This window comes from Pogona vitticeps, chromosome 2 (assembly GCF_051106095.1).
Source record: "Pogona vitticeps strain Pit_001003342236 chromosome 2, PviZW2.1, whole genome shotgun sequence".
Classification (NCBI taxonomy): Eukaryota; Metazoa; Chordata; class Lepidosauria; order Squamata; family Agamidae; genus Pogona; species Pogona vitticeps.
The window spans coordinates 33,547,490-33,573,143 of NC_135784.1; the positions used below are offsets into that span (position 1 = coordinate 33,547,490).

The 25,654-nt window shown below is 46.2% G+C and overlaps 1 protein-coding gene across 4 annotated transcripts in view; it reads left to right on the plus strand.

Annotated features, from left to right (window-relative positions):
* Positions 1–22,037, plus strand: part of PLXNB1 (plexin B1) — a 160,638-nt gene extending 138,601 nt beyond the window's left edge. For all 4 annotated transcript variants that reach the window (XM_020808809.3, XM_020808810.3, XM_078388778.1 and 1 more), the window contains 19 exons: positions 72–240; positions 1,808–2,050; positions 6,214–6,390; positions 7,137–7,285; positions 8,547–8,647; positions 9,383–9,600; positions 10,305–10,483; positions 11,592–11,658; positions 12,670–12,816; positions 14,392–14,569; positions 14,980–15,083; positions 16,130–16,214; positions 17,153–17,319; positions 17,504–17,664; positions 18,202–18,349; positions 19,118–19,182; positions 19,282–19,357; positions 19,914–19,988; positions 20,845–22,037. In XM_020808809.3, the coding sequence (XP_020664468.3) occupies positions 72–240; positions 1,808–2,050; positions 6,214–6,390; positions 7,137–7,285; positions 8,547–8,647; positions 9,383–9,600; positions 10,305–10,483; positions 11,592–11,658; positions 12,670–12,816; positions 14,392–14,569; positions 14,980–15,083; positions 16,130–16,214; positions 17,153–17,319; positions 17,504–17,664; positions 18,202–18,349; positions 19,118–19,182; positions 19,282–19,357; positions 19,914–19,988; positions 20,845–20,949 (2,614 nt within the window). In that variant the 3' untranslated portion in view covers positions 20,950–22,037. The remainder of the gene's footprint in view (positions 1–71; positions 241–1,807; positions 2,051–6,213; positions 6,391–7,136; positions 7,286–8,546; positions 8,648–9,382; positions 9,601–10,304; positions 10,484–11,591; positions 11,659–12,669; positions 12,817–14,391; positions 14,570–14,979; positions 15,084–16,129; positions 16,215–17,152; positions 17,320–17,503; positions 17,665–18,201; positions 18,350–19,117; positions 19,183–19,281; positions 19,358–19,913; positions 19,989–20,844) is intronic.
* The last annotated feature ends 3,617 nt before the right edge of the window (positions 22,038–25,654 follow it).

A 25,654-nucleotide genomic window follows, 5' to 3' on the forward strand; every position in this document is an offset into this window, starting at 1 on the left:
GATGGTAATATCAGGGAGCATTTTCGAGAAGGCACAGCATGATGGGTTGTTGTCTCAAAAATGTGTTTCAGTGGCGGGAGAGAGATCCGGGTTCGGGGGCATAACCTCGATGTCGTGAAGCAGCCCCGAATCCGCGTCACAGTTTCACCAGTGGAGCGCCGACGCCGAGGCCTGGGGCGGTGGCGTAGGATTATCCCGGAGACAGAATGCCCCAAGAATGCTCTCTGCAGCGTCCAGCAAGTAGGTTGACTGTGGGGATGGTAGAAGGGTGTATCCCTGCTCCAGGATGGAAGATATTTTCCCTGTGTCTAGCAGTTACATGAACAAATTGTGCTATAAATGGATTTCCTTGGTATCTGAATCCATGCCCAGCTATACCCCAATCAATAGCATTCTCTTAGAAGTAAAAAACAAGAATTGTTTTTCACATGAATTACCAGAACTGGCCACTAGAGTGTGGTAGAGACCATACTATATGTTCTTGTCTGACGAGTATTCCTAGCACGGCCTCTGGTTTCCTCTAGTGGCTGGTTCTGGTAATACACAAAAGTAGTTTTTTCTAGTTTTTTTTTCTTTTAATATTTTCAGATTGTGGATAAGTGAATCAGTAGATACTGATCCCGTGGATAAGGGGGCCCCTACTGTATAGCTATATACTGGCTTTGATTCTATAGACTGCCTTTTGATTCTATAGACTACCTTTACTTGGCCAGTAATGAATAAATGCTTTCCTAAACCTGCAGCATGCCTCCTTACACATTCTTAACAGAAAAGTTCTCCACAAAAGTTCAGTTCCCAAAACCATCTAGAGGCCGGACAGAGCTTGGAAAGTTAATTCATAATAACTGTATTTAATTGTATTTATAGTCCTACAGTGCTTCTCCAGTTAGGATGTGAAAAGCTGTTAGTTGCTCTTACAGTTGCAAGGTTTTAGATGTAATGCTATATCCTCTTTCTCAAAAGTAACTAGAATCATTAGTTTTAGTTACTTTAAACCCCTCCCTCCCAGCACAGGAGCCCGTGTTAAGGCTGCAGCATGAGACACAGCACAAGCCAAGGAGTGAATATTCCACCTCCACCACTGAGTGAGGTCACATCGCGCAGTAACTATAAAAAGTAAATAAAAAGTTACAGTTACTCCCTACAGAAGGAGTGACATTATATCCCTTGTTAAGTTAAAATAACAATGTGATGTAGTTATGCCATCACTGTTATTAATTTATCTGCTATATTTATACCTCACTTTTCCTCTAAGGGTGAAATACGAAAATCCATTCTATAACTTGTTAATGTGTTACTTCCAAGCTGGGGAGTGCTTAATTTGCCCCTCCAGAAGTGCAATGTCCTTCATCAAAGTGGTGAAGAGTGGAAAAAGTTACAGTCCAGCGACATCTAGAGCAGGGGTTCTCAACATCGCGTTGGTAGATATTCTTGGACTCCAACTCCCAGAAATCCTGGCCAGCACAGCCAGTGATGAAGGCTTCTGGGAGTTGTAGTCCAAGAACATCCAGGGACCCAAGGTTGGGAACCACTGATCTAGAGGGCCATGACTTACATTTCTGTCTCCTCATCAATTTGTCCACCATTTTCTTTTAACACTGCCCAAGATGGCAAGCCATCACTGTATCATTTGGAACTGAGTTGTACCATTCAAACCATGTGCTTTATGAAAAGTTTCTCCTTTTTCTTTGTCCTGCATCTCTCACCATTCACCAAGAGTGACTTCAGGATTCCCTGGGAAAGGAGGATTTCCAGAAAGTTAGCCTCCAGAGCCTAGCCATTCACTTTTCTTCCTTTCTGGTCCTAGTTCGAAGAACCCTGTGAGGTCAACTCTTCCAGCCTTATCTTGTGCAAAACGCCAGCCATCCAGCAGTTGCCTCACTCCATACAAGTTAAAGTGGAGTTTGTGCTGGATAATCTCGTGTTTGACTTCAGTTCCTTCCATCCAACTGGCTTCTCCTATGAGGTGGACCCCGTCCTGAAGCCCCTCAACACGGAGGATCAAAGCAAACCCTATCGTCACAAACCTGGGAGTGTCATCTCTGTGGAGGTAAATGGGGGGGGGGAATCCCAGTAAGCAGGAGGTGCCATCCATTCCATGTGTTACTGGCTGCTGGCAATCTGTATGTCTAAATTGTGCACTAAAAATAACAACCATCTTTGTAAAGACTGCCAATAAATAGACAGACAGACAGACAGACAGACAGACAGACAGACAGACAGACAGACAGACAGACAGATAGACAGACAGATAGATAGATAGATAGATAGATAGATAGATAGATAGATAGATAGATAGATAGATAGATAGATAGATAGATAGATAGATAGATAGATAGATAGATAGATAGATAGATAGATAGATAGATAGATAGATAGATAGATAGATAGATAGATAGATAGATAGATAGATAGATAGATAGATAGATAGATAGAGAACTGATCTGATTTGTACTTTTTGTGCAAACCTCTGCTAGTCATAGGAAGGATACAAGGAAATGTTCATGACCCTGCCCCCTCATGTCACTTCATGGCACCATATCCTGACTTTCTTACAGTAAAACCTTGTCTGTCTTTTTATCTTTTGAGTTACATTCAACAGTCTCTTGAGTATTCAATTGTATGCAGAGAAGTACCATTCTGTAGTTGCATGGAATTGTGGGGAAAACACAGCCCCTTGATGTGAGCTGTTTCTAGAAGGTGATTTGTAGAAAGGCATCTTCTAAATTTGGCGCCTGAGCAAAAATGGTATATTGTAGGGCAGTAGAGGCCAGAATCTCCCAGAATATTTGTTTAGAAGGTGTTAACCTAGAAAAATGACTTTTCCGTATTATAACTCCCAGAATAGCCTTGCCAACTTTGGGCTACAGCTTCTAGGTTCTAGACATTCGAATGCAAAACAAAAACAGAACTCCTCCAAGCTCTGTTTCTCTGCAAGAGTTTTCCCTTGCTGAGTACTTAAGAGGCTGAGACCAAGGTGAGACCCAGGGCTCCACCTAGTCCAGTATCTGTATTTTTAAAACATGTTTTTCAACTGCAGGCTCTCAGTCTGCAAAGAGAGTAGGGAAACAATCACTCTCTCCCACTGATTTTCTTAAGCAATAGGCATTCAAAGGTATGCAGCCTCTGATGTTAAGAGGCTCTATTTAACGATCACAGCAAAAGGCCACTTCTCCCATGAATGCATCTACCTTCTCCCATCATCTCTAACTGCTAGTCATGCTGCCCGGGGACAGATGGAAGTTGGGGCTCAGTACCTCCAAGAGCTGCACAGGTTCCTCACTCTGGCCTTTCTAAATTCACCAGGGCCAGTGGCTGCATCACATAGCGGTGGACACCTTAACTAGGCAATATGTATGAAAGCAGGAGGGCAGGAAGCAGCAACTGCAATTCTTCCTCTCCAGTTCTGTATCACTCAAGGTACTAACCACTCCTCCCAAAAATCCCAGGACAAGATAATCACCTGATTCAAACAGAACCGTGCAAATTCAGCCCCTTTTCACTGTCGCCTTGATCCACAATACCTATTCTGATCAGAGCTTGGAGACATCATTTTTTCTGGACTGCAACTCCCACAAATCTCCCAACCAGCATAGCCACAGGCCATGCTAGCTGGGAAATCTGGGAGTTGCAGTCCAAAAAAGTAACCGTCCCAAGGTCTACTTCTAATTCTTCTTCGTGGCCTCTGTAAATCCATACAATTAGGTTGTTCTGCGCCTGCGCTGAACCCTCTTGGAAGTTTCTAGAGCTTAAAAGACACATGATTAGTGGGACGTTCCCCCATGGTGCGCATGCTCTGCCCACCACTGATCCCCTCAGTTCCTTTTGGCTAGACCTGTTTCGGAGAAATAGAGCGATCTATTGAATTCATACTTTCCATTAAATCACCATTTATTTTCTTCAAATTCCTTTTCAGTCTTCTTTATTGGACGTTTCCCCTGTGAGTTTATTCCAGTTTTTTCTCTGCCCACATTTGCTGATCCTGCTCCTCCCCCACAACTTTTTCCTCTCCCCCTTTTTCCCGCTCTTTTATGCCCCCCCCCCGGGCCTTTCAAGCAGTGTGCACAAATAAAATCCTGCTCACTGACGGCCACAACCATTGCCTTTTCTGCCTTGGAGAACAACATCCGACTAAAAGGCTAATTAAACCAGTGCTAAAACTGTGTTTACAAAAACTGAGATCCTACCTCTCTGAACCCACCTTCAGTCGCTATGGAGTCTGCACAATCTCCAGACCCTCAACCCGATCAGCAAAATCCCCCCATGCCCGTTTCCAGCCCAGCGACTCCTTCTCCTCACCATAAGGAGAAGTCGAAGTCTGCTTCAAAATCAAAGGCCTCGGCTCGGTTTCTTAGAGTCTTCTAAAAAGAAAAAAGACAAGACAACCTCAAAGAAACCGAAAAGACCCTCAAAGTCCACTCAGCTCGACCCACCACAGCCGACTCTTCCATCCTGGAAGAGTCATCTAGAGATGCTCCGGTCTCTTTCTGACAGAGATGACCCATCTCTACTTCCAGCCCAAGCTCCAGCCTCTGCTGGTAGCTTGTCGCCAAGTATTGGCCTCTCTCTCCGGCTGATGTTCATTCCAGCCAGGCCTCAGCCCATTCGAGCCCTGCATCATCAGGGCGGGCAATTCCAATTGAACTATCTGGCTCCGATTCGTCTCGCCACTCTCCTAGAAAACACCAGGAGAAAAGAAGACATTTATCACCTGCTCTGTATGACCTCCCACACTGGGAGTGCTGCTATTATCTACAATTGTATCGGCACCAGTTCCGGGATGATAGAAGAGATAGATACCACCAATATGACCCATATCTACTTGACGATCCTCAAGAACAGTTATACTATGATGAGCCTAAAAGGGTCCGCTATACTTTACCATATCCACCCCAATACTCACCTTCACTCTCTCCATCTCCTCCTTGACATTGTCGCAACATTCGATACTGACTCATGCAATCCTTCCGGCTAAACCAGCCCTGAAACGCCCTTCATCGGCTGTAGAACATTCAAAGTGTTCTAAGCATTTTTCAGGAACTGAGGGGATCAGTGGTGGGCGGAGCATGCGCTCCACGGGGGAACGCCCCACTAATCATGTGTCTTTAAGCTCTAGAAACTTCCAAGAGGCTTCAGCGCAGGCGCAGAACAACCCAATTGTGTGGATTCACAGAGAACCACTAGAAGAACTATGGTTACAGGTAGGTAACCTCTCGGACTCTTAATCTGGCAGCTTTCATGCGTCCTTGCTGCAAACGTCATCACTTTTTATATTTGCAAGTTCTAATACCTTTCAAAGGGACACCCATCTCCTCCAGTGCCATCTGTTTGCCATGGCTTGTTATATTAATGATATTTATTAGGAAATGGCTGCAGGCTGATAGGATATGGTGAATACCAACAGGCCACAGATGTCTCAATAGTTTGCCTCTTTCTAAAGATAGAAAATGGGTGATTAGCTTGCATCCCTTGACACATTTTGGATTTGTTCAAACTGTAGACATACCATTCTTGGTCGGGGATCTGGAGGCTCTGCTTTTCTGCAATCCCTTCCTTGCACCCTTTTATTAACATCACCCTCCCTGCAACTGTCCCAATTGTCTTCCCAAAGCCGGAGATTGTCTTCCATCTCTGCCTTGTTCGACCTTGTATTTCAGCAGCAGCCTGGTTTCAAACCTTGGGACTTCCAGCATCCCCCACCCAGTGTGACCCATGACTGGGCTGACGGATGCAGACAGCTGTTGTCTCAAACAGTAACTCTTCTCCACTCTGCCTGGTACTAACTCAAAGCAAAAGAGGAGGGGGCACAATAGCAGAGGCAGCTGCCTTGATCAGAATCAGAGCATTGGTCGATCTAGATCAGAACAGTCAGCTCTGGCAGCAGCTCTCCAGGATTCAGGCAGGACGCTTTCCTCGCACTCTCTGCACATCCTGGCATTCCCTGGCTGTCTTTGATCCAGGGGCTGACCTGAACCAACCTTGAGTTTGCTTGTGAAATCTGGTGGGTTCAAGTTGATATGGGCACGGCGTGCAGGCAGGCGAGCCAGCTGATGGGGGGAAAGACAGAAAACTCCATTTTCTCCTCTGCTGGCCATATAGACATGGAGGAGGGATGGGACCCTCATGTCTCCCTTTTCTCAGCAAGCTAGCATTCTTTTTTCCAGACTAGTAACTTCTGTGTTTATAAGGCTGGCCTTCTGTCCCTTCCTGCAGGGAGAGAATCTGGACCTGGCCATTTACAAAGAGGAGGTGAAAGCCATGATTGGGGTAGGGATCTGCGCCGTCAAGACCCTCACAAAGAACCACCTCTACTGCGAACCCCCCAATGAGCAGCCGGCACCGCAGCACCGGGCCAAGCGGGAAGGTACAGACTCACTGCCAGAGTTCACAGTAAGTGGTGGGATTTGACCCAGACGGAGGGCAGGGGGAAAGAGGTGGGAACCCATGCGGGGAGAAGGAAGAGTACAAGGAAATCATGGGAGAAGAATTGGCAACTGGCATGGGAGGAGTGAAAGAGGGGATGGAATAGTGGGATGGAGAAGGAAATAATATATATTCAGAGTTCCATCTGGAATAAGCCCAGAGCTTGGGAAAAGTTACTTTTTTAGATTACACTTGCCAGAATCCTCCATAAGTAACTTTTCCAAGCTCTTCTCTGTCCAGCATTTTTAGAAGAATGTAATTGTGCTTGAAACATTGCAGTCATAAATAATCTCTTGTGCGTGCATGAAGAAAACAAGTATGTACTCGTTTGCACACCCACCCACAAAGCCATGAGTTTCAGGGAAAGGCGTAAATCTGGGGGAGAGAATGGGAGTGAAGGATGACATGCCCTCTCCCCGAGCAATGCTTCCCCAGTTGTCAAGTCAGCCCTCTAAGGCTGATGATGATCAACAAACCCACCACAAAGAAGATCATCCTCTGATTCACGCCTAGTTTTGCACCTATTTAACCTTTGTTTGTTCAATAGCAAACACAAGCTCAGAGACCAGCCTTCTGTATCCCAGTTTGCTGGCAGGGGGATCCTAGGGGTGTGCAGTCTGCAAGTTCCTGAGGTTCCTGGTCCTCTGAGACACAGCTGATGTCTTCTCCCAATTTTCCAGCGTTTAGTTCTCTGTCCTCTTGTCCTCCTGCAGGTCCAGATGGGGAACATGAATTTCTCATTGGGCCGCGTCCAGTATGATACAGAGAGCCAGCTCAACTTCCCCCTGGAGGCCCAGATTGGTTTGGGGGTTGGAGCTTCCTTTGTGGCTTTGATTGTGCTCATCATTGTCTTCATATACAGGTGAGAAGCAGCAGGAGGAAGGAAAAAAAGATGAGGTGAGATGGCCTGGTTTCATTCCAGCCTTCCCCCAACAGCTGGTGCCTTCCAGATATTTTGACGTCTCCATCCAAGTCCATAAAGCTACCTGTTTATACATAAATGAATGTCAATGTTTATAAATCAACCTTCATCAAAATATATCAGGGTACTGAACAGTAAATATAACAAAAACAGGCATCGTATTTCTCATTGCCATCATCATGTGCCATCACGTCAATTCCGACTTATAGCCGACTTACTGGATTTTCCAGGCAGAAATAATCAGAAGTGGTTTACCAGGGGTGCCCTGGGACTGTGCAGTTTGCCCAGGGCCACCCAGGCTGGCTCTACTCACCTGAGGCACAGTAGGGAATTAGGCTCCCAACGCCTGGCTCCGCAGCCAGGTACTTAAACCTGCCACAAATATAATAAATGTAAATAAAGACAATGCAAAAAGCATCAAGTCCAGACCCTGTCAAGGAGGCCCAGTGGGGAACTGAACTCCAAACCTCTGGCTCCGCAGCTGGAAACCTAAACCACTGAGGTATCCAGCAGTTCATAAAAGGCAGTGGAAAAGTCTTACCTAAGACAAACTGACCATTGTAAATTACTGGGCCAGCCCGGAGAGCTTTAGCCTGGCACTATTGTAGTTACAAGATGGGCACTAACCCTACCACTATGAGGAAGGTGATGGGTGAAAGTGAAGTCTCCTTCAGTCACCCTCAGAGCTTGAAACACCTTGGAAGGGACATCCCCTGCAGATCTTATGGCAGCTTCCCATGTTCCTACACCACTGCTTAACCCGTGTGATATTCAGGTTACACACCTGCTTGGACTATAGTAAAGTTCCATAAGCGACACCCATACTCAAGACACAGAGCAGCTGCATCTGTGCATGCAAATCTCTGATCCCTTTATTCCACTCTGTTGGAGGATTCTGCTAATGCAGCCTCTATCTTTCTGCAGTTACATGCAATTATGAACGATCACATTACTAGCACTTCTTTTCCTATCGATGTCCTCCTCTCTCCCCGTTTCCTTGCGATCTCCTTATTCAATCCAAAACTTCACATTCTTCAGAAGACCCCCTAGGTCATTTAGCACTGCAAATTTTGAGATCTTTTTCGGCTGCAGTTAAAAAAAACTGTTTTTTTCCCCCTCTAGCCTGTTCCTTAGTGCAAAGCCTGGGCCTTGAGCTTTGCCCAAAGGAACAGTTTTGCTCCTTCTTTTCTTCTCTTTCCAGGAGGAAGAGCAAACAGGCCCTGCGAGATTACAAAAAAGTTCAGATCCAGCTAGAAAATCTGGAAACGAGTGTCCGGGATCGGTGCAAAAAAGAATTCACAGGTATGAGAAGCACCAAAGCTTTAAAGGTACCTTTCACCCAACCCTCCAGATGTATTTTGAATGTGAGTACCTTCATCCCCAGCGATGGTTGCTGGATATAGTGGGAGTTCCGATTCAGACACAGTTTAAGGATGCCAGAGTGAGGAAGGATCCTTTGAGGACCTGCTCTCTGGCCTGCCAGGAGGGTGGCTGGTCTTCCGTTTCAGGCGGCTGTATTAGGCAAATTACCATATTTTTCCATGTATAAGACTATACTTTTGTCTAAAATCCTTAAGACTAAAAATTGAGGGTCGTCTTATAGACGGAAGTAAGCTGAGGAAAGAACAAAAATAAGTGGAGGGGAAAGCAGGGATCAAAGTGATCCTGCAGGGTTTTGATCCCTGCTTTCCCCTCCACTTGCTAAGCCCCACTTAGATTTCTTAATTTTGGGTTAGAAAAGTGGGGGGTGTCTTATACATGGGGGCGTCTTATACACGGAAAAATACTGTAGTTCATGGGACTGAGCAGAATTAGCCATGGGTAGGTGACCAACTCTTGTTGGAGTTGGATAGTGTTTTCAGGGTCCTCCCTAAAGGGAGAAAAAGCTGGTTTGAGCACTCCTGCCCATTTGTATCATCTGCAGAAAGTACTGGGCGAGGTGGACAAAACGTCTGCCCGGGTAGCTTTCTTTCTTGTCTCCATGGAGGACCACAGGCTGCCCCTTCCTCGTTACATGGATGGTTCCCTTCTTTCCAGACCTCATGACTGAGATGATGGATCTCACCAGTGACTTAGTTGGCACCGGGATCCCCTTCTTGGACTATAAGACCTATGCGGAGCGCATCTTTTTCCCTGGTCACCGTGAGTCGCCGTTGCAAAGGGACCTGGACGTGCCGGAATCTCGGAGGCAGACCGTGGAACAAGGCTTGGTGCAGCTGTCCAATCTCCTCAACAGCAAGCTCTTTCTTACCAAGGTATCCCGCTTAAAAGGTCAATGATAAAAAATCAGGTCAGTGGTTGGCGTCACCGTTCTGCCAGGCAGGGCTTTGGCTGTGTGACGAGAAAGGCCGTAGTCACACTGAGAGACGATGACAAGACGACCGTTGCCCTCCATTTTTTTTTGAAACCTGCTCAGTTTCGAAGCATGATGTAATGAAGAGGGTCCTTTAAGGTCCTCACGTTCTTGGCCATGCCATCCTTGTGAGGGATGAGGGTGAATGTGCTCTACGTGTCCCTCCCATTTTTCCTTTCCTTCTGGTTGGTGTGTCTGGGGCCAGCATGTACATTTCTGCAACCTCTTGACTTGCCCACTCTACCCAAAGGTCTCTGGGCGGCTTACAACAATGTGTGTGTGTGTGTGTGTGTGTGTGTGTGTGTGTGTGTGTGTGTGTGTGTGTGTGTGTGTGTGTGTCCGTGTCCTAGGAAGGGGTTAATTTCAATATTTATGTAATGACTGAGGTGGCAAACCTCAGATTCGGATCTTTTCCTCAGACTCTTTGCCATTTCTTCCTTTGGCTTCTGACATCAACAGCCACGTCGTATTTAGGGGGGGAGGGAGAGGTGTCCGTCTCCCTTGTGCCTTCTTAAGAGGTGAACCACCAGCCAATTTGGCTTCCCGGCTGGGAAAGAGAACCGCCTAACCGCAGTTGTCTGCTTTGCCCCCCCTCCCTCTGCCCAGTTCATCCACACCCTGGAAATCCAGCGCACCTTCTCTCCGAGGGACAGGGCCTACGTCGCGTCACTCCTCACCGTCGCCTTGCACGGGAAGCTCGAGTACTTCACAGACATCCTCAAGACTCTCCTGAATGACTTGGTGGAGCAATACGTGGCCAAGAACCCCAAGCTGATGCTGCGAAGGTGAGAAGGTTGGGCAGGTGAGGGAGTTAGATGGATTCATACATGGAGGCTGGATAAGCCGTGATCGTCATCGTCGGCTCTCGGGATTAGAGATAGTATGAAAACCAGCCACCAGGGAACAGTGGTGGCTACTGCACTCCTATTCTGTTGGTGAGCCTACCACTGGCCGCCCTGTGAACAAAATCGTGCCGTCATTACTCTTAAGATCCGATCCCTCGGGGGCTCTTCCTGAAGCACTTGCTCTGCCCAGAAGGAGGGAACTAGTTCTGAACCAGAGGCCAGGAAAAAAAATCCTATTTTGGAGCTGTCAATCCCAGACATTCCCCAGCCAGGGGATTCTGCAAAATGTAGTCCTAAAACTGACTTTCACAACACTACCTGTACGAAAGTGCATCAGAAGAGCTCCTGCTGGATCAGACCAGTGGCGTGTGTAATCTAGCATTCTGGTTCCAACAGAGGGCAGTCAGGTGCTTCCAAAACAACAACAGCAGAACACAAAACCCCACAAGCAGTGGACGTAGGGCACACCCTCCCTGAGTCTTTGCCTATGAGGAACATCATGGCCTTTAGTGGCCTATTGCCTCTGCATGTGAGAATATAAGACAGGATCTTTTCTTGAGCTGCACCCCGGTTATGGTATTTCATCCCAAAGGGGCTAATGCAAGCATTGCCATTTATTCCACCTGGCTTTTAGGGTTACTTGCTGCTTGTGGTATTTCGCGTTAGTTTCTCATTTGAATGTGTAGTACTTTGGAAACAATGGTTAGGGCCAAAAAGTGGTGTGCAAAAGTGCTTCTAAATACAATTAAAGTCCCTGCTTAGATTTTTCTATTCCTCCCTTGTGGGAGTCTGATTCTAAACTAGTGGGCACTGGTACAACATGCAGCAGCAAATTCCAACCTTGGTGTGTAGTTAATTGTACAGCAAAGCAAACTGGACTGCATTAGCCCTTCAGTGACAAGTATTAATACCCCATTGCCCAAGTTCAGAGTAACTCAAAAATAAGGAAGGGGGAAAGGGGTTCCTAAATATCTGTGTTGAACTACATTGGGGGACAGGCTACTCCTGAAGGGGCTCAAAACCATAACAAACCCGGGTTCTCTTTCAGGACAGAAACAGTGGTTGAGAAGTTGCTGACCAACTGGATGTCCATCTGTCTGTATGCCTTTGTAAGGGTAAGATATCCATCTATTCCAGCCACCGACAGGAAGAGGAAACCAAGATGCATCATCATGTCCTGCTATAATTATGTTTGCTACTTCTTTGCTAAAATTAAATTAGCCGTATGCCTCTCTAGGCATTTGTCCAGCAAGCCAAGGCAAAGAGGCAGTCCCGAACCCAGCAAAATCAGGGAGCTGGACAGGGGACAGATTGTATTTGTCTTCAGTGTGGAAGGGATTGTCACTCTCGAAATGGCCTTCTCAGCCACACTAGACACTCTTCCAAGTCCTCTATTCAGAGCACGTTACTATAGTCTCTCAAGACTGAAGGATGCTTAATCTAAGTACCTCTCTAATTTTTCATTGCTATTGAGTTAGTGTTTGACATTATGACATGTTGGGAACACCATATATACACAGACATACACACCCCTTGGTGGTACAGGCATCTAGGCTGAGTTCAAGAGATTTTCGGCACTGATGAGGACATGCCAGCTGTACCTGATTGATTTATTTTTTAGTCTGACTCCTGATGAACTCTTGGGTTAAAAATGAATCTTTAGTTTAAAACTTTTTCAAACCGGGGGCCCTTAAACCATGTATTTTCAATCCGTTTGTTCATCTTAAATCATGAGTCTGTGAAGATTCTCAGCATCCAGGTGTGGTTATCTGGAAGTTGAGTCAGGGCAAAAGGACTTCTTTCTTGTTTGGTTGAAATGTTTCGCTACTCATGAGTAATGAAACATTTCAGCCTAACAAGAAAGAAGTCCGGTTGCCCTGACTGAACTTCCAGACACTTAAATCATGTTTTTTTTTGTAGTAGTAGTAGTGTTGCTGGCACAACCCACTTTGGATTGTACTAAGACCAGACCAGCAATTCAAGACTTAAGTCTAAGTGACCTTTCTACTGAACCTGCTAGCTCAAACTCTTGTATCTAGCCTGGTGTGTGTGTGTGCATCTGGAAGGGCCAGAGTGGCAGAGCTCCTGTGTAATGGCTAAAGAGGCTTTTCCTCTTTCTCCACCAGGACTCGGTTGGGGAGCCACTCTACATGCTCTTCCGAGGAATCAAGCACCAGGTGGACAAGGGGCCAGTGGACTGGGTGACTGGAAAAGCCAAGTACACCTTGAATGACAACCGTCTTCTCCGAGAGGACCTGGAATATCGCACATTGGTGAGAGCACGGCTGAAGTCCTGAGGGAAGGAAGCCCAGCTGGCCCCATCCTTGCCTGCTCAAGCATACACTTCCGACGTTGCTGGGACTATTAGTAGAAAAAAGGGCTAATAGTTTGTTTAACTGTTATGGCAGTTTCCAAAACTATAATTCACTTGTTAGAATCCCTCTGGGTAACTGAATGCAGCACAGGAGCAGCGATGGCACTGCCGCAGCAGATGACTCCTAATTAGAGTCCCTGCTGAAATTCCTTGTCATGTGTGAGTCAAGTGGCTTTATGCATGACCCAGAATGCAAGCAGGGACAGATTCCAGCAACCATGTATTCCTAAATAAGACCTACTGTGTTGTTATGTCCCTATATAGATTTATTTATTTATTAACATACTATTTTCTTCAATTATGATTTTTTTCTGTGGACATATTTTTCAGTACAGTATAGGTTTCTGGAGATATTTTGTGGGCTGAGAAGGAAGCCATGAATAGAAAACACTTAAACTGCATCCTACACACAAATACCTGGAAGTAAGCTCCATTAGATGTAATGGAACCTACATACTTCTGAGCAGATGTGTAGGATTGCACTTTTAACTTGTTTTCGTCCATAGAAACAGCATCTGTATTAGGCTGCACTATAACTTTTTACCACCTTTGTTAAGGACCCATAATTAACTAAGACTGCAATGTTACATTCACCTGTCTACTTACTTCTGAGTAGACATATGCAATCCCTGGCATTTATGACTACATCCTAAAGGTCAATATAATGAGAAAAACGTACTTTTTAAGGAATAAAGCAAATTTGCTGATATCCTGTTGCTTAGGATGTGGTCAGACAGCGATACAAAGGTTATGTTGGATCATGCCGGAAAGGATCACTTTGCTGGGTGCCATCTTTTAAGTAACTCTTTCATCCAAACTGATCAAGTCCCGATCACTCCAGCCCACTCCAAAAAGAGACAGCAGCCTGGCCACTAGATGAAACATGTCCAGACCGGGCAAGGAGTAGGGTTGGGCTGTTTTGCAATTTCGTGTGTGCCATCTGGTCTCCGACATGTAAACCAAACCAGACCGTGCTGAAGGTACCAGTGAAAGTGATCTGAAAATAACCATCTGATCTCACCCTTAGCATCCTACATCATGCTAGAGTGGGCTCATTCAATCAGTGTGGATTGGCTGCATCAAATCCTCCTTAAGTTCCTTTGATGCCAATGATCCTACTCTGGTTGCCTTTTACTTCAGCATAATAAATCCAAACTAGATTAGGTGTGTTCGAACCAGTGGAATGTATGGAAGACTTGACTCACCAAATCCCCCACTGACTCAGTGGGCCAGCTGTGGTGTGAAGTACTACGCTAATCAACAGGATTTCATCCATTAATTAATAATAATAATATTCATTTAGGGGAACAAAGGCAGACACAGGAAGGGCTGAGGACCCTTCCATCTCCCAGTTCTCCCTTCCTGTCTTAATGGGACGAGGGCTCATCTTTAGCATCTATTTTGTGGCTTCGCGAAGCAGGTGGGCAAGTGAGCCACTGTGGAACCAACCTGACGGGGCTTTTTCCTGTTTCAGACATTAACTGCTGTCGCTCAAACGGGGAGCACAGTGGGAGGCCCGGAGGGTGCCCAGGGGGTCTTGGCCAAGGCTCTAGACTGCGACACAATCACTCAGGTGAAGGAGAAGATCCTTGACCAGATCTACAAAGGGACCCCCTACTGCCACCGACCGGACCCGGACGCACTTGACTTGGGTGAGTGGGATGCCAGATCTGGGGAACGCTGGGAATGGACAGAGTTTACAGTGAATGGCTGGAGCCATTGCTAAACAGAACCCCACTTCTCTCCTTCTGCAACTTTGTCCCTCTGCCTGCAGTGCCTGTGGTCAGTCCGTTCTTCTGCCAAAAGCATGCAGGAACGGTGGCTGGGCAGCTGTGCATCAATGCCCCCCCAAAATCCAGGTCAAGCTTAGGTAGGCACTGGGAATTTGCTGGGGTGAGACAGCACCAGGAGGCTGCCCCTACCTGGCATTACAGAATGAATATTTAACTGCATGGATAAGCACACAGGGCAAGCAGCCTCTCGCCCTCCTAATGGAAATGCTTTGTGATGTTCTCAACCCTGTGTGTTGTTTTCTGTTTTTCTGTGTCCTGTTGGTGTTAAGAGTGGAGATCAGGGCTAGCTGGGCACCTCATTCTCTCTGATGAAGATGTGACGTCTGTCGTCCAGGGCAACTGGAAGCGTCTCAACACCCTGCAGCACTACAAGGTGTGTGTGTGTGTGGGGGGGAATTGTATTCTCTTTGTTTACTTTGTAGCTTCTCTGGCTGTGGATGTTTCAACTTAATTCATGAATTACACACACTTGCACTGCTGATTTTTTAAAAATTCATTGTCTCTGTCACTCATCCAGCTCTCAGGTTGCTAGACATGTTGCCAGCTCCCAACCTCAGGTACAAAAAACCCATTCTTCAGTCTCTAGTATTGTAACAAACAAACACACAAGCACACTAACTAAATAAGCAGATTTGGTACCTCTTTGTCTATGCTCCTTCTCAAACCGACATGGAGACCTGATCCAACAGTTATGTGCTATCTCTTCTTTTGTGCATCTCCAAGCATTTTCAAATTATTTCCTCTGCAGAGTTGAGCAGGTTCAAGCTGGCCCCTCCTATAAGCTTATCTAGGCGGAACATTTGTTCCTGCTAATCTATCAGGTTTGCCATTGATTATTTTGGCATTTTTGCTGCCATCTGGATGAACACTTGCTCTGATATTATCAATGTATGTTTTGTAACTTTCTGGGTTTTGTTGTGGTGGTTGTTGCTCTAAGCATGCATTATTTATTTTGTTCCTGGAGACAAACCTTACCACTGCAGTGCATCTCCATACAGCTCGCGTCTGTGCAGAAGGCTCCTAGTAGAAAACTTTTGATTAGTACATACAGTATATATTAAAAGTAAGATAAAATAAAATATAAAGTATAGCTCTAATGGGAAGTAGGTTTCTAAGGATTTTTCCCCCAAGAATGTTGAAGAGAAATAACTAAAGGTAATTTAGTTGGACGAGATATCCAGTAAGCTCCACTCTCTTCCATGATAAACCAAGATCAACTGGACCAGGATTTTGTCTGGATAAGCCCAATGTAAAATGACCTGAGAGTTGGTATGTGTGAAGTGCAACATAGAGATGTATGGTGCAAATTGTGTCCGTGTTTTCCGATATAACACCACTAGGCAGAAGAGTAGGCAGCACTGGGATGGTATAGGTTGCTATCTAACTCGAGTGTGTGTGTTTTTCCCCACTCATGCTCAGGTGCCTGATGGAGCCACTGTTGCTCTCGTTCCTCGTATGACCAAGCATCTTCCCAGGGAGAATCAGGATTACATCCCTGGAGAGAGTGAGTCACTGCCAACTCTTGCTGCAAGCTGGGGCCCCTATTAGTTGTTCGAGCGCAATCTCTGAAAATAGTTAACAAAGCAAAGGAGAAGCACTGGAATTATCTGTAGAGGGTACCAGCCCAGGACACTGGGAGTAGAACAAGGGATGCTCAGGTTCAGATCGTTAGAATATTGGTAGATGACAAAAGAATAGGTGCTGCTGGAGTTTAATCTGTTCTCCTGGGCTTTTCAGCAGTTAGCCCACGTAGTGGGCTGCAAAGCTAATCAGGAGGTATGGATTCGGGGTGATGTTGTGTGTCCAATCTATCTGCCTCTTGAATGCCATATGAGATAAGAATTCTCTCGCTTCACTGTTGTGTGACTGCCTCTCTCTCTCCACTTGTTCTTTGTTTCTTCCTTATTAAGTCCTGGTTGGCTCTGGTCTCATTTCGGACTCTACCATTTAGAAGCATTCTCTGTCTCTCTGATGCAAAATTCCCGCTGTCCTTTAAGCACACCCACTAACCTTGGGCCAGTCACAGCTTCATTTCACACCCTCGGGGTCTCTGCCTACCCTGCTCACCATTGGAATGCTTGGCCCCAGAGAAACTAGGTTGGCACTGTTTCGGGTAGCATTTCATTATTTAGAGAGAGCCTTGTTGAGACAAGCGTTTGTTTTATGAGCTTCATCTGCTGCCATTTCTGTAAAAAAAAAAAATCCAAAAATTTCCTTGAGGCCATTTCAGAATGTTACTCTGTTTTACGATCCGCTTTAATTGTTGTTTGCCGCTCAGAGCCATCTGTAAGCACCAGAAAGGCAGGTGGGGGAGCCATGTACAAAAGCATGAGGTGTTTTGGAGAAAGGAAGGAGATAATAGCATCGCACAAGGAAGAGAACATTGACTGGGGTCACCAAATAGAAACATTTGCTAAAAACAGACTGCTTTCCATCCTGCAGAGACTCCCATGCTGGAAGATGCTGATGAAGGCGGGATGAAGCTTTGGCACTTGGTCAAGCCAACAGAAGAGCCAGAGCTGCCAAAACACCGGCGAGGGAGCCTGCGGGAACGGGAAAGAGCCAAGGCTATTCCAGAGATCTATTTAACCCGCCTTCTCTCCATGAAGGTGAGGAGAAGCATCCTGCCTACCTGTCTCTTTCCCTCCCTCCCTCAAAACCTTTCACAGGAAAGAACACAGCAAATAGCTTCCTATGAAACGAGATTCTTGGCTACCCAGTAGGAAATAATTGCAGATTTTCTTCTGAGCTTTTCAAACATCTCTCCTCATTGCTGTTTGTATTTGCCTGCAGGGGACACTGCAGAAATTTGTAGATGACTTATTCCAAGTAATCCTCAGTACCAACCGTCCAGTTCCCTTGGCTGTGAAGTATTTCTTTGACCTCCTGGATGAGCAAGCACTGAATCATGGCATCACAGACCTGGAGACCATTCATATATGGAAGACAAACAGGTATGCAGCAAAAATCGTGATCTGATGCTTCCCAGAAGCATAATATCTTGGGAACTTCTCTTGCTACCATGTTCTCCACTGCCCAGCAGAAGACAACACTCTCACAGAAGTCCAACAACATCCATTCCCATCGTCCTTCCACACTGTCATATCAGCCAAATGTTTCCATTTTACAGCTTGGGTGACTGTAAAATCTCTATCAAAGCCTTTCTGTGGCATTGCACCTGGGAAGGAATGAGTTAACTCTTCCCAATGTGCTGCAGGCACAAAGAAAATCAATGCACACTGCCCACTACACAGAGACTGAAATGTGTTTTTTCATGACTTTTGTAGTATACGATCTACTTTTTCATATGTTTGTAGTGTAAGATCTACTTTGTCCCTAAATCGTTACAGTACTGTACTCCAGTTTGGGTCCCTAACAGGGAGAAAGGCAGCATATAATTAATTAATTTAAATAAATAATTGTTGCTAAAGCGACGACATTCCCCACACCCCAAATACTACTCACTAAGCCTTTCTTCCTTCTCTCCATAGCCTGCCTCTCAGGTTCTGGATCAACATCATCAAGAACCCCCAGTTTGTTTTTGACGTGCAGACATCAGATAATGTGGATGCTGTGCTCCTGGTCATTGCTCAAACCTTCATGGACTCCTGCACCCTGGCTGACCACAAGCTGGGTCGGGTAAGCCTAGACAGGCATGGGCAGATGAGAAACTCCTTTCTTATCTTCTGTCATTTGTAATATATATAAACACTGCTGCATCGGGCAGACGTCGCCAAGCAAGTGTTAATGCCCATTTGCTTCCAGTTGCTGCTGAATCCCACGCACAAGGGGCGGAGCTCCCACGCAGCACTCTAGAAAATGAGAGGGAACATTGCTGGACATACACTATCAGCAACCAGTCAGTGAAGACAATGTACTGTTTTCTGTTCTGGAGACTGCAATAGAAGCTGCTGCGGAGAAGGGTTTTGTCCTCATGTCCTGCCTGTGGGCTTGCATGGGTATCTAGTTGATCAGGATGGGAATCAGAGCGTAGGATTAGACAGGCCTTTGCCCACTAGTCTGATCCATCCACACTCTTATGTTCTTGCCAGTGCCATTTTTTGTCCCTGAGATGTGACTTTGCTCCCTTGCAGAGGGGCAAAATAGGCCCCACTAGGGTGTGGCAAGTGCTAGCAATGCATATCTCAGACATCCACTGTTTTTTATAAATGTACTGAATGTGGCAAGAGGGTGCCTGATTAGCACAAGATATACCTCTGAAATGTGAGGCCAAAGTCTGGGCAAGGCTCTGAACCTTGAGGAGGGCTGGGACGAAACTCCTGTGTACTCCTCACATATCTCTAAACGATCACTCACGGTCCTTTCCCTTCCCCACCATGGGCTTTCGTCACAGCTAACCTTTCTTGGCGTTGTGACTAATTTGCTGACTCTTTGTGGCCCTTGCAGGATTCCCCTATTAATAAGCTGCTGTATGCTCGTGACATTCCCCGCTATAAGCAGATGGTGGAAAGGTAAGAAAGAGAAGGGGAGAGCAGGCTGGGTGCATAGAAGGAGGAACAGAGGCAGGAAACTGGGCGGTGAGGTGACTAAGGAGTGCTTCTATCCTACAGGTACTATGCGGATATTCGCCAAACGATCTCTGCCAGTGATCAAGAGATGAATTCTGCCTTGGCTGAGCTATCACGGGTAAGACGCTTGCTATAGTTACATGACAAGCTTTTTCATTTTAATGAACCTAAGTGAAATCATCTACCATCCTTTTCAAGCCAGCCGTAGACTTGCTGGATAACTTCACACAATGTACTGTATCTGTAGAAATGCCAGAAACATACCCTTAGCGCAGTGGTTTAGCTATCTGGTTCCAGAGCCAGAGGTTGGGAGTTCAGTTCCCCACTGTGCCTCCTTGACAGATATTGGGGCCCAGCGGCAGAGCATGTGCTTGCCAGCTACAGTCCCTGTCCCTGTCTTTAGTCCCTGTCTTTGCCACTTAAAAGGATCGAATAGTTGCTGATGGGAGAGACCTCTGTATGATACTCTGGAAAATGCTGAGATGGAGAAGTCCACTGACCAGGGAAAGAGCAGCATCCTATTGAAAGGTGCATCTCATAGAGCCATGCAGAGTTTCAGCACTGGGGAGGGATGTTCTGTTCCTTCCCATTTCAGTTGCTGAAAGGGCTTCCATGGCCTGGGCAGAGGCTTGGAACCTCTTAGTAAGTAATAGGCTGTTTTCTCTTGGTTACAGAATTACTCAGGTGAACTCAATTCCTTGGTGGCTCTGCATGAGCTGTACAAGTACATCAACAAGTACTACGACCAGGTAAGAGTGATTGACGGGAAGTGGGTTCTCCTTCTAGTCTGCCTGTTGGAGGGCTGCCGGGGAGCCATTTTAGCCTCCAATATTCCGTGTAGTAATCCCCCTCCTCTCTTCCCTCTCCCCTAAAAAAGCTCTACACTGGGGTAATGACCACTGTATATCTAACTTGGGTGGTGATTTCATAGACCAGCCTTCCCCTGCTTGGTGCTTTCTGGCCATGTTGGACTGCAGTGCCCATTGTATGGAAAACACAGCGGTCGTGCTGCTAGGAATGAGGAGAGCTAGGCCTATCATGCACACCAGTTATGCACATGTACTTTAATGCCACACTGCTCATGCATAAACTGTTTTTACCCAGTATAAGTTTCTGCTACAGTCTGTATCTTGACTGCATTTTAACGTGATTCATAAACTTCTTAGTGATGTGGGTGGAATTCAGAAGAATCATGTTGACATATTCTGGGAGGGTGTCACACATAGGGTGGCCACATGAAAAAGATGACTGAGTTCCTGCCCCTTTGATGGTTGTGTCGGAGAAGAATTTTCAGTGTTTCAGCTTCCTCTATTAGTCTGCACATTCAGTGAGCTCTGACACCAGTGCGCTCTCCTATGATTCAGTCAAATGTACACTGGTGACCCATACAGATCTTAGCGTGAGCAACACTTATTAAAGGTACAGTAGCCCTATCATCTTTTTCTTATTCATATTAACTTATCATGAATTCCAACATTGAGAGAATCAAGCCTTTGGGGGCCTCCCCAGGACACAGGAGTTTTTTCACAGCCTTGACTTGCCACCACCTCAATAGACCAGATGGTGAAGGCCCCCCATGACTAACAGCTCTGAATTTCCCTATAGATCATCACTGCGTTGGAGGAGGATCCAACGGCACAGAAGATGCAGCTGGGCTATCGCCTGCAGCAGATTGCCGCCGCCGTGGAAAACAAAGTCACCGACTTGTGATAGACTTGGGGAGACAGTCAGCGAGTGAAGGAGGCAGACAGCATCGTCCTGCAGCCAGGATCAGGCACGCTGCACTGAAGTGGAAAGAGGGAACAGCAGCATCAGCAGACCAGGAAATGTCAAGTGCAAAGGGGCCAAGTGTGCCAAGTGGACCCTCTTTTTCATTCTTCTTCTTCTTTTGTTTTGGACAGATTTTTTAAAATAATAATAAAAATAATGAGCATAATAATGGACTTCAGGGGACAGCCTTCCCAAATGGATCTGGGGCTCCCTCCAGATAAGCCAAGAAGCCAGGAGGCCAGCCATTGTGAATGTGCCGATGGGGTTAGAGAGACTAGTTGTAGCCATGGGGACACTGGATCGTGGCCTGCCTCTCACCTACCCGACCCCTGCAGAGTTGACCAGCTCAGGCAGGACCTGACTCCGTGTGGAGCCTGAGAGAGGACATCATCCTGGCTACGTGGGAGAGGAGACTCTCCACACGCGCACCCACCCCTTCACTCCTGCCCTTTGGGGTCTCTTCTCCTCCTGCATCGCTTGTGGCGTTTCCCTCTGAGCCTCCTGGCTCCCGAGCAGACCAGGACGTGGGCCGGGTGTACGACTGGAAAGGCCGGCTTTCCCTCACTTGCCAGATCCCTGCAACGTGTCAGAGTGGTGTCTGCCTTCCTCAGACCCAAGCAAGAGGGTCCTCACGTCCTCTGGGCAGGCATTTCTGAAGCTGCTTCTTCAGGCACATCCCAAGAAAGCACAAAGCGAGCCCTGCTTTTCTTCAGTGGCCTCACGCTGCTGGATTTTCTCCTGTTTCGACTAGGACCTACCTATAGACTGCTTTGTAGATGTTGGGGTGGGGGGTGGAGAGTATTTAAGAGCTATATTGTTTTAATCGCCCTTCCCCTTTTTGTTAGCACTTCCTTTCCAACAAAACACCCATTTTTATGGCATTTCTTCCTCCCACCTGCTCCCTTAACTGTGTCCCCGCAAGGGGGCTTTTGTGGCTGCCACGGGCATTTAAGGATTTTTATACAATGTCCTTTGTTTGTCTCTTTGCGTTGCATCCAAGCTTAAAAATGAAGTCTTCCACTCTCCCAGTCTTGGCAGCTTTTGCTACGTCTATTTCTCTTTGGTTGAGGTTGCCAAATGTTTTACCGACCCCCTTTCCTGTGCTATTGGGAGCAGCTTTGACCTGGAAGCATGAATGAGCCGGTGATCATTAGGGATGGGATGTCTGGAATTTTATTTTTATTTTTGAGTAAAAATCCCATACTTTTCCGGTCTGGGATTTCTACCTGAGAGAGACAGAACAAATTACCTCGAGAGGTAGTGAGTGGAGGTATTCAAGAGAAAATTAGACAGCCACCAGGCAGATATCCTTTGATTTATATTATTGCATCGGGCAGGGGGTTGGACTTGATGGCCTTCTAGGCTGCTTCCAACTTCACTAGTCTTATGTTTCTATGAAATGAAGCTCACCCGGGGGAAAAACCTAAGCTCAAAGGCTTTGAGGCCTAGCTCTGCCTAGCTTCCTTTTCAGAAAGAAAGCTCCCAGCTAACATGGGGGAAGGAACACTTGGGCAGAACTAGGCCTCAGACCCTTCCTTTTTGGGCCTGAGTCACATTTAGATGTCTGGAAGGTGTCTCTCATCTGTCAGGTCCAAATCCCAGAATGAAAAAGGATGAGATTTGTACTCCAAAAAATCCAAACATCTGCTTCTCGGTGATGATGTTCACCTTCATGCCATAACAATGTCAGCAGCTGATTACCCCAGATCAAGCTGTTGTTTGAAGGCACAGGAGCAAGACAGAGGTTCTTTTCTGGCAAGTTGGCAAAGGTTAGGGAAAGCAGAGCTTCGAAACCACCCAGAGACCTTTGGGTAGTGTGGGCGGCATATAAGTTTAAATAAATAAATAAATAAAAACAATCATTTTTAGATGACAGCACCCGGAAGCCATTGACCCTGTTGGCTGGGAGATTCTGAGAGCTGTAGTCCAAAAAAAGTAACTTTTCCAAGCTCTGGCTAAAACTAAACTCAAGCCATCATTTGAAGCACCTCTGAATTATTCCCTTTCTCTTCCTATGAGGAAAAACCCACCCAAAATCCATCCTGATCCACAGGCTTTTTTTTTTCTTTCATCTTTGCTCCTCCATGTTGTTTACTGCTTCCCTTTGTTCATTTTGCAGCCCTCCAACACCCAAAAGCAACCGTAGTTTGTCACTTTGCTACTACAAGTGGCAGGTTGATACCCTTATAGAAAAGTAGGCCCAGTGGGAGAGCTCTGCCAAGATGACGCCACAGGCTCCTGGCTTTCCTTGCCAACCTATCTAGGAAGATCACTGTCTTTTTTGGCAGGGCTGCGCCCTGGGCAGAAAGAGGACAGGTTTACTCCCTGCTTTGTCCTAAGCATCAAAACAGAAGAGATGAGAAGTTTTGATTGGATCAGGCTCTGGTGGGATAGGTAACAAAAACTCTTCAGTGGCCCTTTTGTTTGATTTAAAACCCTGCAGGTTCAAGGACCAAAACTGGTTTATAATAACCAAATTGTAGTAGATATTTAAAAATATCTGCACAGCTTGTGGGGGGAAACAAAATCATCTAAAAGCTGCTGGCAGCATATCCACCACAGAGTCATAATACTGTGTCATGTTCTTCTTTTTAAAATACTCAGAAGAGGGAAACAGACAAGAACAACATGTATTTGTGCATCATTTCCGCTGTGAGGAGGCAAACACCAGATTCCAGATAGTGTGGCTAAAATGAGAGGGACGGTTAGAAGATATTACTGTCCCTCCATCCCCTCCAAATCCTGCAGTCCCAAATCAAACAATTCACATGTTCTTTTCTTTTAACACTTTTAAAACCAGCAGGTACTGTTAATGACTCTCTTGCACCCCACCCTAATTGGCCTAAATCATAGCTTTCTCCAACTTGTTGTTTTAGGAGCCTCGTGGCTAAAATGCTGTACTGTAGCCAAAACTGTGCTCACGATTCGGGGTTCAATCCCAGGTAGCCGGCGCAAAGTTGACTCAGCCTTCCATCCTTCTGAGGTCTGTAAAATGAGTACCCAGCTTGCTGGGGGAGGGGGAGCAACGTGTAGCCTGCATAATTAACTTGTAAAGCGCCCAGAGAGTGATTTAAGCGCTATGGGGCAGTATATAAGCAGCATGCTTTTTCCAGATGTATTGGACCATAATTCCCAACATTCCTAGCCAGCATGGGCACAGATGATGGGGTTGTAATCCAAGGCAGCTGGAGGGCCCCAGGTGGAGCAAGCTTGTCCTAACAGTTGCAAAAGCTGGTGCCTCCCAAGCAGTGTTTGCAAAGAGCAGCCGTTATCAGCTTCCACATTCCTGGTTCCATCCTCAGCCTGACCATTACCTCCTGGAGTGCCTTATCTTCCAGCCTCAACCTCCTTTTTATAAATTGGGGAATGTGGATAATGATACTTGTTTATCTTCCCTCGTGGCTGTCAGGATTACTGAGATTACCTGTGGGAGATGCTTAGCAAAAGAGCTATGTAAATACAAAGGCAGCACCGGCCAGATTCCAAATGTAAACACAAGCGTTACACCTGGAAAATATAATATCCCTTTGTCCAATTTGGTATCTCTTTCACTCTGGAGCCAACAATGATAACACAGCTCCGTATCATTTGCACGCATGTCCTTAAAGCTCTCTGTCCAGCCTTTGTATATTCTTTTCTTTCTCCAGGGCTGTTATCGCAGACCAATCATGAATACCTTAAGTTAGAAGTTGACAGAGCTTGAGGCAGCTTGGAAGTCATGCTGTCTGACCTAGACGTTCTTCACCAACGGCAGGCAGCCACAAGCTGACCTGACTATACCATGCATTGAAGGAATAGTACCTTGTACATGCCCAGTGATCCTTTTTATGGTGCCCCTATTCTGGTACCAGGATTGGTTTCTTCATGGAAAGTAGGTTGTGACAAAAAACTGTGATTCTGAAAATTTATCCCCACTGTGGGTTAAGATGAATTTAGATTCGTACCAAGAACGCCCTGCACAAACAGACCTTGGAGGCATATTATGTGCCAAAGAACAGGATGCTGCCTGCTCCTGTTTATGCTATAGTCGCCGTAAATCAGAACTGACTTGATGGCACAGGATTATTACAGGTGGGAACATTTTGCCTTCCAGATGTTCATAAACTACTCTAACCATACCTCCCTATTCGGCAAACTATGTAGGGATGGTGGGAAATTAAGGCCCGTACGTTCTTAACCTTGCACTAGAAATCAGTTCTCAACCTCGCTTTGTTGTTTAAGTCACGTCCTACTCTTCGTGACCCCATGGACCAGAGCACACCAGGCCCTCCTGTCTCAACCTTGCAACCTCTAGCAAATTACTTTGCTAGAGATTACTTATTTCTACACCTTAAGGTCAAAAAGAACCAAAGGCCCTTCCTTTCTCCCACAGTAGCCCATAAGATGCCTCCAAGGTGTCCACACGCAGGTGTGAAGGCAATATTCCCCTCTCCCTGTGGATGTTCCTTACTAGCCAGTATTCGGAGAACACAGCCTCTGATCCTAAATGTTACAAATAGTGATCAGGACTAGTAAGTGTGCAGTTTCTGGGCAGGCAAGAGGCTGCTCCAAGATGCCCTTGGACAGAGCACTCTCAAGACAGCTACCTTCACCTAAAAAGGATGTGATGACCTGCAAGCCAAGAATGGATTCCTCTATGCACAAT